Source organism: Rhinolophus hipposideros (genome assembly GCF_964194185.1).
Source record: "Rhinolophus hipposideros genome assembly, chromosome: 2".
Lineage (NCBI taxonomy): Eukaryota > Metazoa > Chordata > Mammalia > Chiroptera > Rhinolophidae > Rhinolophus > Rhinolophus hipposideros.
Window position 1 is genome coordinate 39219667 of NC_138048.1, and position 19065 is coordinate 39238731.

At 31.9% G+C, this 19065-nt stretch overlaps 1 protein-coding gene across 2 annotated transcripts in view; it reads left to right on the top strand.

Moving 5' to 3' along the window:
* NECTIN3 (nectin cell adhesion molecule 3) overlaps window positions 1-19065 on the top strand; it is a 116266-nt gene that overhangs the window by 39791 nt on the left and 57410 nt on the right. The window contains exons 3-6 of one of the 2 annotated variants that reach the window (XM_081076672.1): window positions 3926-4222; window positions 7253-7370; window positions 10760-10911; window positions 17147-18943. In XM_081076672.1, the coding sequence (XP_080932798.1) occupies window positions 3926-4222; window positions 7253-7370; window positions 10760-10911; window positions 17147-17727 (1148 nt within the window). In that variant the 3' untranslated portion in view covers window positions 17728-18943. Of the gene's footprint in view, window positions 1-3925; window positions 4223-7252; window positions 7371-10759; window positions 10912-17146; window positions 18944-19065 lie in introns of those variants that run through there. The other variant, XM_081076673.1, reaches the window with a different exon arrangement.

A 19065-nucleotide genomic window follows, 5' to 3' on the forward strand; every position in this document is an offset into this window, starting at 1 on the left:
TAGAATGAGATGATGAGTTCAGCATTTGGTTTATTGAATTTGAAGAAACATGGGCAAAACTACCAGGCAGGTGGTTAGAAACTGTAGAGTCAAGCCTAATCTCAAAATTGGAGAAAATTAGGGATCATCTGGGTAGTAGTATTTATCAGATAAAAGTTTTTAAAGGTGATCAAAAAAAAAAAACTGAAGACCTTGGCCTTAATATTTATTAGCGCAGATGTTGATGAAATAGAGATGAAGAACTCAAAGAGAGCTTTAGGAAAAACTTGAGCAAAGTAGTATTCATGTCAAGAGAAGATAAAGGTTACTCTAGCAGCCTTTTTTTCAACAGTGAGAATTATGCCTTATAGAAAATGATTTAGTGACCATTTATTCAGTTCTCCTAATTCTACAAAGTTAGTCAAAGAATAGGCAAAGAAAAATATCAAGCCTGTCAATTAGATGATGATATTACAGTTTCAGTGGAGTGGTAGTAATAGAAACCAAATTAAGGGAATATGATACAACAAAAAGTTTTGGCAAAATTTAACAACAAATGTCCCATAGTAGAAGAGTTGTTACATAATTGGTTACTTCCCCTTGATGGGATAGTAGTTGTTAAAATTATGGTCAAGAAAAATGTTACTATGTAAAAAACAATGAGCCACAAAATTGTAGGTATGCCATGATTACATTTATATAGAGACTGGAAATATAAATAATGAGAAGGAAATGGGAGAGTATGATAATTACTGTATTAGGACACTGTAGTCATGGATAATTTTTCTGTTTTTCCAATTTTTAGTAATAATACTTTTGCAATTAAGAAATAGACTCCCACTGCTGGACAAGATGGAGTAACAGGGACTAGATTTACCCTCTTTCTCTAGGAACAAGGAAACCAGGCAAATAAACAGTTTTTAGTCATTGGACAATAGTCAGTGTAGGATTATGATCTGTGAAAGAAGGTAAGTCCTACAAATGTTCCAGCTTCCTCCTAAGGCAGTTTCCAGGCTACAGTTTAGTGACAAGGAATTAAAGCAGAGAGTGGTGGTTTCACTGAGTTGAAGAGACAGATTGAAATTCAGGGAGGACAAAATGATTAGAATTTGTGGAGCAGAATTCTGGGGAAAAGGGAGCATGGGGGGAGGGCAGGAAAGGGAGGAAGAGAGCGCACAGAAGGGGGCACACACTTGAGATATACAGAAGGCCCTTCTGAAGTCTTTGGCTTAGTACTGATCTTAGTACTGACATGTGAGAGGAAACTTTTTTTTAAGTTTATTGGGATGACAATTGTTAGTAAAGTTACATAGATTTCAGGTGTACAATTCTGTAATGCATCATCTATATATCACATTGTATGTTTACCACCCAGAGTCAGTCTCCTTCCATTAACATGTATTTGACTCTATTTACCCTCTTCTAGAATCCCCCTTCTCTTTTATCCTCTGGTAACCACTAATCTATTGTCTATGTTTATGAGTTTTTGTTTCTTCATTTGTTTGTCTTGTTTTTTTGTTATTTTCAGTTTTATATACCACATCTCAGTGAAATATGGTTCTCGACTGACTTATTTCGCTTAACATTTTTTTGCTTATTTTTCTGTTTGACTTATTTCGCTTAGCATTATAACCTCAAGATCCATCCATGTTGTCACAAATGTTCCTATATCATCTTTTCTTACTGCCGAATAGTATTCCATTGTGTATATATACAACAACTTCTTCATTCATCTATCAAAGGACATTTTGGTTGTTTCCATATCTTGACCACCATAAATAAAGCTGCAATGAACATTGGAGCACATGTATCTTTATGTATAAATGTTTTCAGATTTTTTTGGTAGATACCCAGGAGAGGGATTGCTGGGTCATATGATAATTCTATTCGTAATTTTTTGAGGAACCTCCATACTGCCTTTCATAGCGTCTGCACCGGTCTGCGTTCCCACCAACAGTGTTTGAAGGTTCCTTTTTCTCCACAGCAGACTTATCAGACACAGACTGTTAGCACTTACCATTTGACTTGATAAGTCAATCTACAAAATTCCTTCAGAGAACAAGAAGCTATATATATATCACATAGTAACTGGCCTTGAAGTAGAGAAGTATTTCTTAGTGTATAAAGGCAGTTAACCACCCAAGGGATCTAATAAGTGATACATTTTACTACATTTAAATGAAAAACTTCTGCTCATCAAACACACCATAGGGTGAAAAAACAAGCCCTAACTGATAGAAGATAGTAATCAAAAAAGGACTCTTCTCCCAAATCAATAAGAAAAAGAAAATGGCTTTAATAGGCATTTTGTAGAAGAAGAAATTCCAAATGGCCCATAAAGGTCCTTAATGTCACTTGTAATTGGAAAAATTAAAATCTCAGTGAAATGTTATTGCATACCTATGAGACTGACAAACATTGAGAAGTCTTACAATATCAACTGTGGTGAGTGTTTAGACCAACAAGAACTCTAAGATTGGGAATAAATCGGTACTTTGGAAAGCTTTTGTCATTAGTGAAACTGAAAATATAGTAATAACAATTCTACAGTAAGGGCTAAACTAGAGAAACGTTTGCACAAATATACCAAAATGCATGTATGACAATATTTCTTGTAAAATCACTTATACCAAACAGGAAACACCATCAATGTTCAACAATCAAACCGTACAGTAGTTAAAATTAATAACTTACACAATTGTAAGTAAATTTAAATGATCTATAAATAAAAAGTTAAAAAATTCTAAAATAATTAAGGCTAAATATTCCCACATAAACAAATAGTGGGAACACAAAATTGAGTCAAAACTATACAAAAATACATGTAGTCGGATTACATCATATAAAGTTCAGAAACAGATGAAACTTGGGTAGGTTTGCATTTGTTGGTTATAGAACCAACATGAAAAGTAAGAAAAATTTATTTCTGAAGTCAGTATAATGGTTTCACACTCGGGCAGGCAAGGTGTTAATGATCAAGAAGAGGCATAGGAGAGACTTGGGAGGTGCAAACGTTTTTTATTAGGATGTGTGGTGGTCACATGGATATTTGCTCTAAATTATTCAATAAGTGTGTGCACTTATTTTCCAATAATTCGTCTTACAAAAGAGGAAATACATAAGGAAAAGAATATTCCTTAAAGTAAATGATGAAACAAAAATACGTAGATACAAACCAAGAACACTTGGCAGTGAAAGAACCAAGTGGAAATCTTGGAAATGAAAAAATATCATTGAGATTAAAAATTTAATGCACAGAATAAACTGTAGGCTTCAGCCAAAGAATTCATGAACTGGGTACTGAGGAGTTTATACAGAAAGAAGCAGATAAAATTTACTGAAAAATGTGAAACGATAGCTAGAATGTATGGAGTGTAGATCGAAAGTGTCTAACATTAAGGTTACTTTTCTTGGATGAGCAGCTTTCTTACCCCAGAAAAAGATAGGTGGTATGTACACTTCAATAAACATACCTTTTAGTCATGTTGCATTTTGACAGTGTAGCTTCTATACGGATAACTTATTTTAAAATAGTTTTCCTTTAAGCATTTTTCATAAATGCTTCATAAAATGAAGCATTATATATTAAAACTACTTGTTTTCCTTTCAGAGTAATGATACCTTTAATCTCATACTGGAAATTATGATCCAATTCACAGGAATTTTTTGTATTGCTAATTTGGGGAACTCATCTGCCCCTATAAAGTATATCTCTACCAGTGAGAGCAATCTTTGTAATGGTTATATAAAATCTTGGCTTCTTATTTAACCTGGCTCGTGATCTTGTTCCAAGAATCCAGTTGATGTTGGCATTACCTAAAAAGTGTGGGTAGATTTTTTATGCAGTTATCCCTAAGTTTATGAAATATAGCTAGATGTGGTTTGGAAAGAGATATATGTATAGTCTTAATTGAAATGTAACTAATTTTGTTTTTAATTTAAACAGTTGAACCTACTGTGAGCCTGATTAAAGGGCCAGATTCTTTAATTGATGGAGGAAATGAAACAGTGGCAGCCATTTGTATCGCAGCCACTGGAAAACCAGTTGCACATATTAATTGGGAAGGTGATCTTGGTGAGATGGAATCCACTACAACTACTTTTCCAAATGAAACAACAACAATTGTCAGCCAATACAAGCTGTTTCCAACCAGATTTGCTAGAGGAAGGCGAATTACTTGTGTTGTAAAACATCCAGCCTTGGAAAAGGACATCCGATATTCTTTCATATTAGATATACAGTGTAAGTAAACGGTAACATTTGCTTTTTACACATCATGTATTTTATTTTCGTTTTCTTTTTACATAATTCTATATCAAACTTTTTAGTTTGAATATTTAGCACTCAGAAATTCTTAACAGCTTTTCCTTACTGACATTTCTGTTCTTAATTTTTAAAATATTTTCATGGAAATTTTATTTAACCAGAGCATTTTTTATCAGTTTGTAAAGATGGACAATGATTTAAAGTTGTTCTCAAGCTTATAATTATTTAACCTTATCTTTTTTAGATCTTAAAAATATGTAGGACATAAGCAAATTGTGAAAATTTATACCTCAAAATGTGCAATATTTAGAGACAAACAACTGCTTCTCCGATTAATTTAGCTGTTATTCAGTTTTATTGATGCCATCCATGATGTTTTCATTTTTCAGCAAGAATTTTTTACTTCCTAGATGCATTTTAATTATTTTGAAAATCTGTATTCTTCTAATATTCTAATCCAATTTTATTGATCGTGTAAGATTCTCAGATAGGTAAAACAATATTTTGAAGACATCATTGGGATAATAACCATTGTAGATAAGGTTCAAAGCTGGACCATTTTTGTATTTTTATTTTTTTTGTTATGGGATACACTGTGTGTGTGTGTGTGTGTGTGTGTGTGTGTACAGAGGGTGCCAAAAAAATGTATACACATTTTAAGAAGAAAACTTAAAATTGTAATACTCAGTATATACTGATAACAAAAGATGAATACAAGTCATGTTTAACTTCTGCAATTACAAGGGGTGCTCAGATTGGTCTAGACACTTCTGATTATGGTGAACTACATTGCTTGAGCAACGTTGAACTAAATGTCCACTTGTATACATTTTTTTGGCAGCCCTGATACATATACTTTCCCCTTTTCTATAAAGTTTCTCAGTTTTTGATATATTCTTTGAATAGCATTTTAAAATTTGTTGAGCGAGAGAAAAACTGATGGTGCAGATAGCTTATAGCAAAGATAATGACAATTAAGGAGATTGAAGTAGAGATAAAATTAGGAGAAATGTTTAGGTTCTGCTATCATTTCCATCCATACACAGATCATGTGAAGGAAATGTTCTGTTTTTTCTTTTTTTTTTTAAATTTTTTTTTATTTTTGGTATGATGTGTAGAATTTTAAATTACACATTCATTACACTTGATGTAATGGTTTCTAAAGCTAATTCTAAGGATTGTTTTCAACATTTATAGGATTAAACTTGAGAAGCTATCCTACGTGAATGTTATTACTATTGTATTCTTGAAAACAAATACCTTCTTTTCTCTTTATCTCTCTGGAGAATCCAATTAAAATTATTCAATTTCCTACCTTGCTTTCACAGACTCTTTTTCCTTTTATTCATAAAATTTAGATCCCAATTGTAAGTACTATTAATATTTTCTCATATTCTTCCTTCCCTGTGTCTAATAATGACTGAAATTTTCATCAATTTATATAACGTATATTATTATATTTTTTGTTTGCTTGAGTTCAATCCTAAACATATAAGATTATTTCTTGTAAGATTATCATTTAGATTTATTGGCATGCTCCTGAAATGTTATAGAGTCCTCATGACATTTTTCCTTTTTTAAATTGGGACCTATAAAACATGTGAACAAAGGATAAGTTAAAATCTTATATTCAAAATTCATATCTCAAAATCTGGAGATATTCTGTGGGGATACTTTAATACCTATCCCTTCCTCCTTTTAAGAGAAATTAAACTCACAGATAACCGTACTGTTCTTTGAGCAACATTTTTTAGTACCTGTTTTAGGTTACAAAAATGTTAATTCTTGGTGTTTATAAGAGGCAGGCTTTTTTTTTTTTTTTATGCTAAGGTAATTGTACCCTAGTAAAAGGTTAATTTTTTCACTACCTTTTTGTAAACCTTGCTTGATAGTAGGTCAGGTTTTCCTGGCAGAGTTAAAGACTGACCTGGTCTCTCTGACTTCCAATTGACTATGTTCTGTTTATCTAGTTTACTATGTAGCTCACATGAAGATGATGGGTCTCTGTACCGTGTATAAGTAATGTTTCCTTAGGGGTCTTTCATGACCTCCCTAACCCCATCCCCAAACTAAATTAGACCCTTCCTCTTGTCTTCTCTCTTAGCATCCTATTCTTTTCTGTAACAGGTTTTAGTTAAATATTTTTAAAATGTCATCTTTCCTATTCCTATTAGAATATAATTCTACAAATACAGAGTCTCTCTCTCTCTCTCTCTTTCTCTCCCTATCTGTCTATCCCAAATACCTAAAACAATACCTGTCGCTTATTAGGAGCTAATCAGTATGATAGTTGAAGGAATGATTTTTATTGGATTTTATAGTTTGAAAGTATAAATTTATATTGTTGGTAGACATGGATAATTGCTCATTTAACTAATTACACTGTATACATGCTAATCAACCTTTGGGTACACTACTGAATGGATACATGTTCATACAGTTGAGGCCTTAGATAATTTACTTAAATTATAATTATAGGCTTAGAAAGTTTGTGCCGCATTTCTACATACATACTCAAAGAACATTAATTAATTATAGTGTAGGGAACCTAATCCCTGTATTGACTTGATATCTCTGGGGATATTTCCTTTCAGATTAAACATTTTGTTAAAAACAGTTTTATATGATGACTTGATATTTAAATGCCATGCCTCATTATCGAATTAAGTTCTTAATGTATTTTCTTTGTTCATATATCTCTACCTGTTTCATAATAGGACTCTTAAATTTTGCTTTTGGTGATTATAGTTTTGTCAATATTCTTCTATTCAGTGTTTATAATAACTAAAACTGTATATGCTTGTAGTTGCCTACTGTTTGGGTACTCATTGTCCATTCATTCATTCATTCATTCTTTCAGTCAACTATTGAGTACTGTCTTCCACGTTGGTTATGTATATTGAGAGAAGAAAGTTGTTTTTGCTTTTCTAAATTTTAGTTTATCATTGTATGTTGTATTTATCATTAACAAAAGATAATCTGTTCTGTCATGCATTTATTTTATAGACGCTCCTGAGGTTTCAGTAACAGGCTATGATGGAAATTGGTTTGTAGGAAGAAAAGGTGTTAATCTCAAGTGTAATGCTGATGCAAATCCACCACCCTTCAAATCTGTGTGGAGCAGGTAATAATGTTAGCTACTTCTAAAGAGAAATTATTTAAAAGTAAAAAGTATTTTTAAATGTTTAAAGTTATTTTTATCAGTGTACTACATAATTATAGTAATAGCTGAAAATTAAATGAAAGGTTTCTAAATGTTCTCCTGTCCCACCTCTCCCCACCTTCCTACCACCCACAGTTCTGTTCAGGCTACTTTAGCAATTCCTTCTGGTAGTTGCTATTATAGGTCTTAAACTGCTACTTCTTCATTTACTAATTTTTAATATGATCTGTTCACTTCTTGTGGTAGATGAATGTATCTACCCCTTCACAAACAAATATACCCACATACATATACACCCTTCAATAGTCCCAATGAGATTAAGTTACTTTTAGTTAAACTCTGTAATTATTGTTTGCCACCCTACAACAGGTAAATATTATTTACTGACAGCTGTGTAGTATACTGGAATTGTTTTCTTTTGTTTAAAGCTGTTTTCCCTGAGGCTGTTAATTGCTTCTTTTTACTTGTATAGCTTACTGTCTGAATATCATTAATTCTTTTTATCTAGGAAATTCCATCTGTTACACTAAGGTTTTCATTCATGTTTCTCAATAGTTAGGGCCCTCCTTCAATCTAGAGACTTATATCTTTCAACTGTGGATAATTTTCTGGTATTTTTGGCATTCTCTCCCCCGACCCCCTTTTTTTCTGTTTGTTCTCACTGGAACTCCTATTTATTGTATACTAAATATCCTTTCTTATTTTTCAAATAATTTTTATTGTTTTATTATAGCAGATTTGCTTGTTCTTACCCCCTCCTCCAGTGATTAAAAAAAAAATAGGTGGACATATTTTATTTTCTAAGAGCATTTTATTGTTCTGTGTTCATTTTCATAGCATCCTTGTTTTGTGGATGTAGTATCTTCCTTGTTTTTCCCCCCAGAGATTAACTAGAGTTCTTTCCTCTGCAGAGATTTTCTTATTCCTACATATTGTCTCCTTTTTCCTCCTAGTTCTTTTGGTTTTGTTTTTTTGTCTTTCATTTTGTAGGTATTCCTTAATTTTCTCATTTGTCCAGTCGTTTCATAATGATGCATTAAATTATTATAAAATGCTGAATGGAAACTTTTTCTCTAGTGGGGATTATTAGTAGATTCTATTCAGCATCATTAGGTAGAGAGGTGGTTATTTCCCTGGTGAACCTTCTGATGTCACCTGTGGAAGAATAGAAGTCTTTTTTTCATGGCCATTCATTGTATTTATTGAATTAACTCTCATTCTTTTGCCTAACACATGAATGTCTGGTACCTGTACCGAGTTGGGAGGATCTATTTTGTTTTTCAACTAATCTCCTTATTTCTAGCCCTTTGCCTCACTCTGGCCCTCTTGTAGTATAGTGAGCCCAACTCCAAATCTATTTTGGGTTCTTTGGGTCAAATTGGCTGCTTTCTCATCCACATTCGTCCTGCAAGCCCAAAGCAGAGCTGCAATCTGATACTTCTGATATTTTGTTTTGGACTGGATATTTTTTTTTTTTTTTTTGTGGGAGGCAGTCCTGTGAATTGTAGGATGTTTAGCAGCATCCCTGACCTCTAATCTCTGGAGCCAGTAGCACCTCTTCCCCCAACTGCTCCCCCCCCACCCTGTTGTGACAATTACGTCTTCAAACATGCTGCCATCCAAAAATGTCTCCAGACATGCTGATGTCCCCTGGAGTCAAAAATCCCTCCTGATTGAGAAACACTGGCTTAAAGTATATACTGTTTTTTCCGTTTTCTGTCTTCTAAAAGTTTGTTCAACCATCTTACCTAATGAATTCTACCGTCTGTTATCTTCCTTTTCATAGGTTTAATAGCTTTTTAATTTGTCTACTCTTGTTTTAGGTGGGATTTTGTTGGGAACAAGGAAACAGTATATTTGGTCAGTTTGTTTTCTTTAAGCAAACATACAGTTTTATATTTTCTTAAAAGTGGGAAGGAGTCATTGGTTAAGATGTGTGATAGGGTATTTCTAAAAGTCATACGATTCTACATTCTCATCCTAGTGTCTGTACTTGCAGATGTCTTTTTTTGAGGAAGTCGTTTAACCTCTCTAATCCTTTGTTTCCTCATTGATAATAGTGCCTTGTAGAGTTTTTGTGAGGGTAGGGACAACGAATATAAATCATATAACGTAAGTGCAATCGAGTGGGAGGTGCTTAGCATGTCATTTGTTGGGAGTTCAACATGATATTTAGATTTTTCTATGGCTCATTCCAATGAACAACTTCAAAGGATTTTAAGACATTTTGCTCAGAATTAAAGGAATTAGAATTTGGGGCCCAAAGTAGAGATAGTTGGTAAAATATGCGTGTATATAATTCCTATTCATTCTTAAGTATCTTAGGAAAAGAATTCCCCTTTTGATAGCTGATGCTTGTAAAAATGTTCTTTCCAAAGTTCTATTAAGAATGTTGGGTGTTTTTGTTTTTGGTTTTTAAACATTAAAATATTACCTTGATCCTTCACTGCTAAATTACAGTACTATTAACTTTAAAAGATTGGACTGATTGTTCACCCACCTACTGCCCTTGGGAATCATAGTGAAATCATTCCACCTATTCACCAGTGTTGATTTGCTTTATTCTGCCTTCTTATTATTCTTTGTTATTTTCTTGGTAATTAGTTGTTCGGTCTCCTACTGTATACTTAGATCATTGAAAGTAAGGACCGAATCTTACTTAGCTCTGAATCTCAGCAACATCAGCAGGAAACAGGAGGGTAAATAATGGGTGGCTGAGTGAAGGAATGAATGAACTTTTTGAAAATCTGTTTATCTGAAACTATAGTAGTTGAGTTGCTTGGGTTTATTTGACTTTTTCATTCTCTTGTCTTAAAAAAATAACTTAAAACCTTTAAAAATAGTTTCAAAATCAAGATGTATTGGTGGTTTTTATTGTTTGCTTGTTTTTTGTACTCTAAAGTTGGAAAAATTATGTAGAACTATATACTCAGTTCCAATACAATGAATGGTTTTAAAGTTCTTACAATGGGATTTTACTCCCATTATGGTTTATAGTAATATATGTGTATACACTAGATAGGACCTCTTAGCTGAATTGGTGTAGGCACCATTTAAAAAGAGTTACTAATACCAAATGGTGCCTTGTCTTTTTGTTGTTACCGATACCCACATTACAAATTAAATTATTTTATAAGAAGACCTTTCTTGGTGGTTTAGAAACTAACCATCGTTGGATGGGGCACAGTATAGATTTGTTCTGCATTAAGTGATACTCTTTAAATAGTGAATTTTACCCTTAAGAAGTTAGTTCTTTCACTAACATTCAAAAGTTAATATCTTATTTAGACAGCTATTAATGAATATAGACTGAAAATATTTAAAATAATGCTTTACTTTTTAAAATCTAGGTTGGATGGACAGTGGCCTGATGGCTTATTGGCTTCAGACAATACTCTGCATTTTGTCCATCCACTGACTTTCAATTATTCTGGTGTTTATGTCTGTAAAGTGACAAATTCCCTTGGTCAAAGAAGTGATCAAAAGGTCATCTACATTTCAGGTAAGTTACTGTCTACTTGTAAAACGAGTTAAATTATTTCTGTAATGACAGTCATAACAGTAGCATTATGATTGTGGTGGTGATTTATACTTGTGAAATTCCTAAATGTGAGGTTTTCCAAATACTCTAAAAGAGATACAGTGGTACCTCGGTTTTCAAACGTAATCCATTCCAGAAGACCGTTTGAGTTCTGAAATGTTTGAAAACAGCCGACAGCTAAGCCTCAGAATCTTGCACTCATCGGAAGCCACATGACATGTTCGACTTCCAAGGTGTGTTCAAAAACAAGCATTTACTTCCGGGTTTACGGCATTCGTAACCCGAAATGTTCGTCGAGGGAGATGTTTGAGAACCGAGATACTACTGTATAAGAAAGTAGCCCTATCTGAAATATATGTGTAAAGTGGCGTTCCTTTACTTAAATGTCAAAATGTCTGTGCAACAAATTTATATACATTTTAAAACCTATGTATATAGTTAGTTTTGCAGTTAAATAGTATTAAATTATTCCTTTTATAGGTAGTATGTGCTTTTCTAGGTTCTTTTGTGTACATCAAGAACAAACACTGGTTTTGTTTTATTTGTTTTTGTGACTACTCTGATAAAATAGGATATGAACTTTGATGATCTGGCTTGTTAAATAACATTGTCACTCAGTATGGTGATCATATTGGGTTATTGAGGTGAACGTAGGAATGCTACTAAGAATGTTCTAATGAAATAAAATGTAAGATGTTTTTTATTGTTAGTCTTTAAACCACTAAGAACTTAGACTTTTCACATTCCATTTATTTCACTGTGAAATTTTTTGTCAGTTTGACAGTATAAATTTGAGTATTCTCAAAATGTAGTTACTGCTAAAAATACATTGTTTCCTTAGCGTGGCTATAAATACTAAATTATCAATGGAATTTGTATTTATAAAAATCATGTAAAATATTTTGAGCATCTCCTTATTGGCTATAAGAATGTAGCAGTCTTCGTGTCTAACAAATGGAAAATTAAAGGCCAAGGGAAGAGAACTTTGAGAAATGCAGGTTTGTATGGTAATTATGTAATAGGTAGTTAAAATTTTTATTTATTTTAGAGGAATGTTAAGCTTGCTTTTATGTTATATTCTAAGTTCTTGTGTGATCACTCAACCTAAGAACAGTCCCCCATATTATTTACCACAATTTATAGTTGCGTGCTTAGCTTACTTACTATCTATCCTCACGTTTAAGCAATTTGTATTTGCTTTATTTACCATTGTAAATGATAGGGACTGGCAAATGATAGGGACTCAACTTTTTTTTTTTTTTTTTTTTTTTTTTTTTTTTTTTTACTTGAATCTCACAAGAAACTTAGAGCTGTGTACATCTCTAACCTATCCCTTTCTACCAGCAGCAATGCTTTGGTAGAAATGTGAATGAGATTGAGTATTAGTATATTAGTCCTCCTTTCTTCCCTTAGAGGTTTCTTATTTTTAAAAAATCATAAAGCCACAGAAAATGCATATTTAAAATGTACTTAACTAAGGATTTCTTACTTTTTGTTTCTGTTGTACAAAATTTGGTATAGGGTATTACTTGTAAATCTTAGGCTCAATGTGTTATAATTATGTAATCATTTAAGTTCGAAGGCTCAATTTATAAGGCATTCTTACATATAGATTCTATTGGTGACAGCCTAAATTCTTACCTTTTGGCGTTCTGTACTCCTGACTTGTGTGTCCAATTGCCTGTTAATGATCATTAACCCTATGTAAAAGTATAAATAGGCATTTACAATTTAATGTTCAAAACTGACAGTTATTGATAACTCCATTTTTATATTTCCTGAGGGTATAATCCTTGATACTTATCCTTGATTTCAATTTTTTTCTCACACCTCACCCAATTTATCAACAAATCGATGTCAGCTCTCCAATTATATTATATACAGAACCTTACCAATTCTCTACTTCTAATATTCTGGTCTAAGCCATCAGCAACTCACCATTCTGTTTCCCATTTTACCCACAATGAAAACGAGGTCTTTACAGTGACAAAGACTCTGTACGTGTTCTGGTCCTAGATTCTCTCTCTGACCTCATCTCTCATTACATCTCTTGCTCACTTGGTTTCAGTCACCCTGGCCTCCTTGCCTTTCGTTGAAAACGGCAGGCACATTTGTACCTCAGAGTCTTTGCACTTGCTGTTTGCATTGCCTTGACTGCTCTTCAGGTATTTTCATAGCTTTTTTTTCTCACTTCTTTTAGAGCTTTACTCAAATAACACCTTCACGACTGTATTTAAAATTGAAACGGCTCCCTTCTCACCTCTTCACTGCATTCTGTCTTCTCTCCCTTATTTTTCTTTACTTACTGCCATGTGACATCATACATATTTTATTATTAGGTTGGTGCAAAAGTAAAAGGTAAAGGTTAAAAATAATTGCAAAAACCACAATTACTTTTGCACCAAACTAATATATGTGCTTGTCTCTTTTTATCCAAGCTAGAACATAAATCCTAAGAGGGCAGGATTTTTGTCTGCTTTAATCACTACTATATTCCCATCATCTGCAATAATGTTTAGTATATACTAAGCGTTCAATAAATTTTCGTTGCCTGATTGAATAAATTTGAGAAGAAAACAGTCAGGAAAGAATTAAAAATCCAAAATCTTCTTTTATGTAACTCTCTTTTCTTTGACAAGGTAACTAATGTAACACTGGTGACAAACTTTACAGAATTTTTGATCATCCTCTACTAAGTCTTATAAGAAGGGAAGTCATTTTGAGTAAATTTGAAAAATCACAGTTTATTACCACCAAGGACTTTATAAAAAGATAGTATTATATGAGATGGTTTTCTTAAGGTAATCATCAAGAATTAGACTCTGCTTTTCTATCTAGAGTCTTTAATACAGTATACTATGCTGAGTTTAGTTAACTCCTCTAAGGACTTCTTGTAGTATATCAAATATCCTAGATAAAATACTGCCTTTCCAAAATAACTAGTAAATCCTAGTATTCTTTTATCAGAATAAAAGTTCATAATGCACACAGTAGATGATCAGTTTATCTTTTTCATTGAGTTCTATGTATCATTTTTCCTCTAGGAAAACATTTTTTACCTCAGTATTAAAATTGATGTTTAAAAGTTTCAGAAATGATTTTTAAAAGTATTTGTAAAAGGAATGTATCCTATGACTAGAGACTAAAGGTTCTCCTCAGAACAGAGCAGAGTTTACAACTCTCAGAGAAATTGCTCATAATTTTATTATACATTTTCCCACATTGCGAAGCATAAGATTTTGGACAAGAGGTGATTGATTCAAGATTGCAGTATTCAACTTCAATTATTACTAATGGGAGTGCAGTGACTCTGTCCAGTGTTAACTGACTTCTTGAAATTGTGTTTTTCTAGTTGTTTTGTTCTGTATTGTTTTTTTTTTTCCTGATACCTCTTCTCTTTTAGAATAGGGAAGTGAATTTTTATGTATCATATAAGTTCCACATGCCTAAAACTCAAAGTATATTCCTATGCAAATCTTGAATTTCAAATACTGATTTTAGGATCCAGACATATTATCAGGCTTAAGAATCCACACATTCTTAACAAGCCTTGAATTTTAAAATTCATAGATTTTGTTTATTTAAACAATTCATATAAAGTCTAAAAGAAAAAATAAATCAATTTTTAACATAGTAATTATTGTGCTAAAATACATTTTAAAGCTTCAGAGGCCTTACTGGATTGTTTTCCTATTTGACAAAAGTCATTAATTTGAAAAAGAAGCTGAAGAAGTTCTTCATTTAAGTGTGGTGAACTCAGAGTCTACTAGTTCATTACATTTGTTTTACACTCATATGTTCAGCAAAGAATATAAAAAAAATATTGTCTGATGGAAAAAATCAGGAATGCTGTTAGGAAAGATTTTAAACCACAATGAATAGGTAGCTATTGGTGATTACAAAATATTAGTCCTCTGTCTCCTTACACAAATTGTGATTCTCACTGTAATTATCTTGGAGGAGGGCAAGAATTAGAAAACATAATAAATGTCTTATATGTGTTATCATATATCCGTTGTTTAAAATGTAAAAAAATGAAGTATTAACTGTAGTCCCGCTTCCGTGGAATCCTAGTAATAGTGAGTCTGTGCTATTTTTAACACTGGTTGAGGAGGGGATGGTAAGTTAAAAAGTTTCTAGCACCACTGGCACATAATAGAAGATTTTTTAAAAGGATTTTTTTAGTACTCTCTTTTTTTAGTTAGATAGTTTCTGAGGGCTGTATTTTGTTAGTTAGATATCTATCTATGTTCATATAAAGAACATTGCAAGTAGAAATAGTTATTGTTTTCTTTTTTTTTTTACATTTAGCAAAAATGTTCAGTTATATATCTAATAGATGGTAAAAGCATCTATTCTGAGAAAGATGGCCTTTCATTAAGAGCTATCAAAAACTATGTGTACAAAAATTGTGTGGATTATAAATAATTACTTAGGTGATTTGCACTTTTGTTTAAACATGCTGTTGCAAGTTTATTGTAATACTTTTCCTTTGGGAATCATTGTAAATATGACATTTAATATTTAAAACTTGACTTTTCTGTTAGTCTTTCCCCTTCAGAAAATACATGAGTTATCTTACAACTGATTAATTTTTATTTCTTTAATATCTTGGTTCTGTGAAGTTGGATTATATGATGCTGTACTACGTTAGTACTAGAAATGATCCTACAATTCCACAATTGTTTTCTTTTAAGATTAAATTTGTTCAGCTAGTGAATGTGTTCTCTCAAATTACAACTCTTTCTTGATTCATTTACTTACATATAATATGATAACTAACATTCACTTCAAGTTACTTGACAGGATTGCCTCTTATATTGGTTTGAACTCATATAGGAAATTAGTTATACTGTACTTATTAAATTTTATACTGTACTTGCTAAATTTTTACCACATTCTGTATATATGGCATTCCGTGATGAAACCTGTCTCAGTAAGTATTTTTCTTTAGCTTGTAATTGTAGAGTAACTTACCCCATGTAGATTTAGTATTTTTCTAACAATCATTTTTTAAAAGCTCTATCAGTACTGCTCATTTAAAAATTAATTATAGGAGATTACCATTTGGGTCATTTGTTTTTATCAATGAAGAAATTCAAAATTTTTTACCTCATCATTTCTTCAAACTCTAGAGTTTTGTGTAACATGACCTACAAATACCACTTACTTGATAATTAACCAGTATTTAATTTTTATTGTTTATGTTTAGTTGCTTTTTAATATTAATGGCTATTTACTCTGTAATCTAATGGCAATACACAGGATCATTTGCATCTAATATTTAAGTGTTAGTAGAATGTTCTCTCTAAAATATTAGCTACTATTTTTGAGACTCCATCCTAAAGAAATGTGACATTAAATTTTGCAGATATGGTTGAAATCCTTCAATTTCCTAAATGTTCAGATTTCTTACCCATGGGGTATAGACATGATTATGACATTTTTATAACATTTTATAGTTTATAACATGTTTTAATTTTGTCTTTTAGTCTCATTTGATAATTACCCATTTGGCGAACATAATCGCAGCATGCCTTTGATTTTTTAAATTATAAAATGATGTTATGTACCACATAGATCCTTTTTAAAAATTGAAGAGTTCTCTTTATTTAAGGAAAATATTTTTGAGAGAATTATTAAAACAACAGCTTATACTGTGGCCACTTAACAAGATTCTATAGTTTTTCATTCTTTTACAGATAAGTTCAGATCTTACAAAAATAAACTGTATTAGTTAAAAATGGATATTAAGGAAACATTTTAATTTTTCATTTTATTTCTTTGTGTTACTGGCACATTTGCATTATTTGATATTATTTAATTTTTTGGCATGATGATTCTTAAGTCAGCTATATGTAGGACACTTAGGTAATACTCTTCATCGAAAAAAGACACACACACAATAAAACTTATTTCTTTGAGTACAATATCATGCCTAATAATTTAGGATTTACACCATAGATAATTTTTCATTCCTTTTACTTCATTGGTAACTAAGTGTCAGTTTTGTTATTTTTGAAAAATATATAAGTACCAATGCATTCTAATCTTAAATCAAATTAAGAATGAAAAACTATTGTTACTATGAATATATATTCATTAACTGTGCTGTCTTTTCAACTTGCTGCTGAATCAGCCTGCATTGACATTCTTTGCCTTTCTGTGTCTTGTCTATCTTTACTGTTTCCATTAGATCCTCCTACTACTACCACCCTTCAGCCTACAGTTCAGTGGCATCCCTCAACTGCCGACATCGAGGATCTAGCAACAGAACCAAAAAAATTGCCCTTCCCATTGTCAACTTTGGCAACAATTAAGGATGACACAATTGGCACGATCATTGCTAGTGTAGTGGGTGGGGCTCTCTTCGTAATACTTGTAAGTGTTTTGGCTGGAATATTCTGCTATAGGAGAAGACGGACGTTTCGTGGAGACTACTTTGCCAAGAACTACATTCCACCATCAGATATGCAAAAAGAATCACAAATAGATGTTCTTCAACAGGATGAGCTTGATTCTTACCCAGACAGTGTAAAAAAAGAAAACAAAAATCCAGTGAACAATCTAATACGGAAAGACTACTTAGAAGAGCCTGAAAAAACTCAGTGGAACAATGTAGAAAATCTCAATAGGTTTGAAAGACCAATGGATTATTACGAAGATCTAAAAATGGGAATGAAGTTCGTCAGTGATGAACATTATGACGAAAATGAAGATGACTTAGTTTCTCATGTAGATGGTTCAGTAATTTCCAGGAGGGAGTGGTATGTTTAGCAACCACTAAATGTGACTTAACTATGTACAATGTTTCATTCATACTAGTTGTTCATTTTTCAGATTGTTCATACTTTTTCTTGAGGAAGAATAAGCTTTTTCAACTTGATTTTCAAGCTTACTTTTTATATTCTAATTTGACAAATGAAAATGTAAAATCTGAGTTCAATGTATCTGAGCTGCTTTACAGTTTTTTTTCAATGCTGTACTACTGTCTCAAGATTTAAATTTTAATGCAGAGTACTTTATTGGTCTAAGGCACACAGGTAAGAAGAAATGTCAACACTAAATGTATGACTTTTTGGTACAAAAATTAAAAAAAAAGGAAACTACATTGGCATTGTGTATTAAATGTTTACCTAAGACTATAATCTCAAAATATAATGTTTATAAACATATACCTCTCAAAATTTACACCACTAAATGATACTACATCAAAATCGACTATTAAACTAATTCAAGAAATGTTTATGTATATTTTAGTATACAAAAAAAATTTCAACCTGATAAAACGCTTTTTCAAACATTATCTTCTAAGTTTCTATACAAATGGAATCTTTACCTCTGCATTTTAATGAGCCTTGCCATAATTACTGTAGAGTGGCTTTTCAAAGGTATTTTGTTGCACTAAAACTGTGGTAGTAAACTCAGTGAACATAATGTGTGGAAGAGCATAATTAGCTGCTCAATATTTTTGTCCAAAATACATACAAGAGTAATAAAAACATGACTTTTAAACATCATAATTATTATAACGTTTTTCATCTCCAAAGGACAACTCTTATGTAGTCATATGAAATGGATTTTGGTACAGTAAGTGGTAGTTTTGTTTTAATGCTTTATGTCCTAAATATAAGACTAATAATGAAAAAATGATACACAGTTAAATATAGTGCAGAGAGGGTATTTCAGTATATGGATAAACATGGGTAAAGTAGCATTAAAGTGCCAGTTTTAGAAATGAGATGTTTCATCCAAGAATCTATATAAAGAATATTCTAGAACTTCTTTTAGTCACTTAATATTGATGTTCAAACGGATAAATATACAGAAATAAAATTTAGAATAAACTTGGAAATTTGAGATTTAACGAGAAAAATCTGAATGACTGAACCAATTACACTTGCTGATGGATATTGGCATACCATCCCTTTTTCCCTCCTAACTGTATGTATGTTTCAAGATTTTTGTTTTTCCAATTAAAACTGGAAACATCTTGAGGTTTTTTGTTTCATTTTTGTTACATAATTCATTACGTATATTCTTTCCAGAAATCATGTATCGTTTGGGGGAAAAAAATGTTATCTAAATCTTGAAATGTAGATTTTCTTTGTGAGG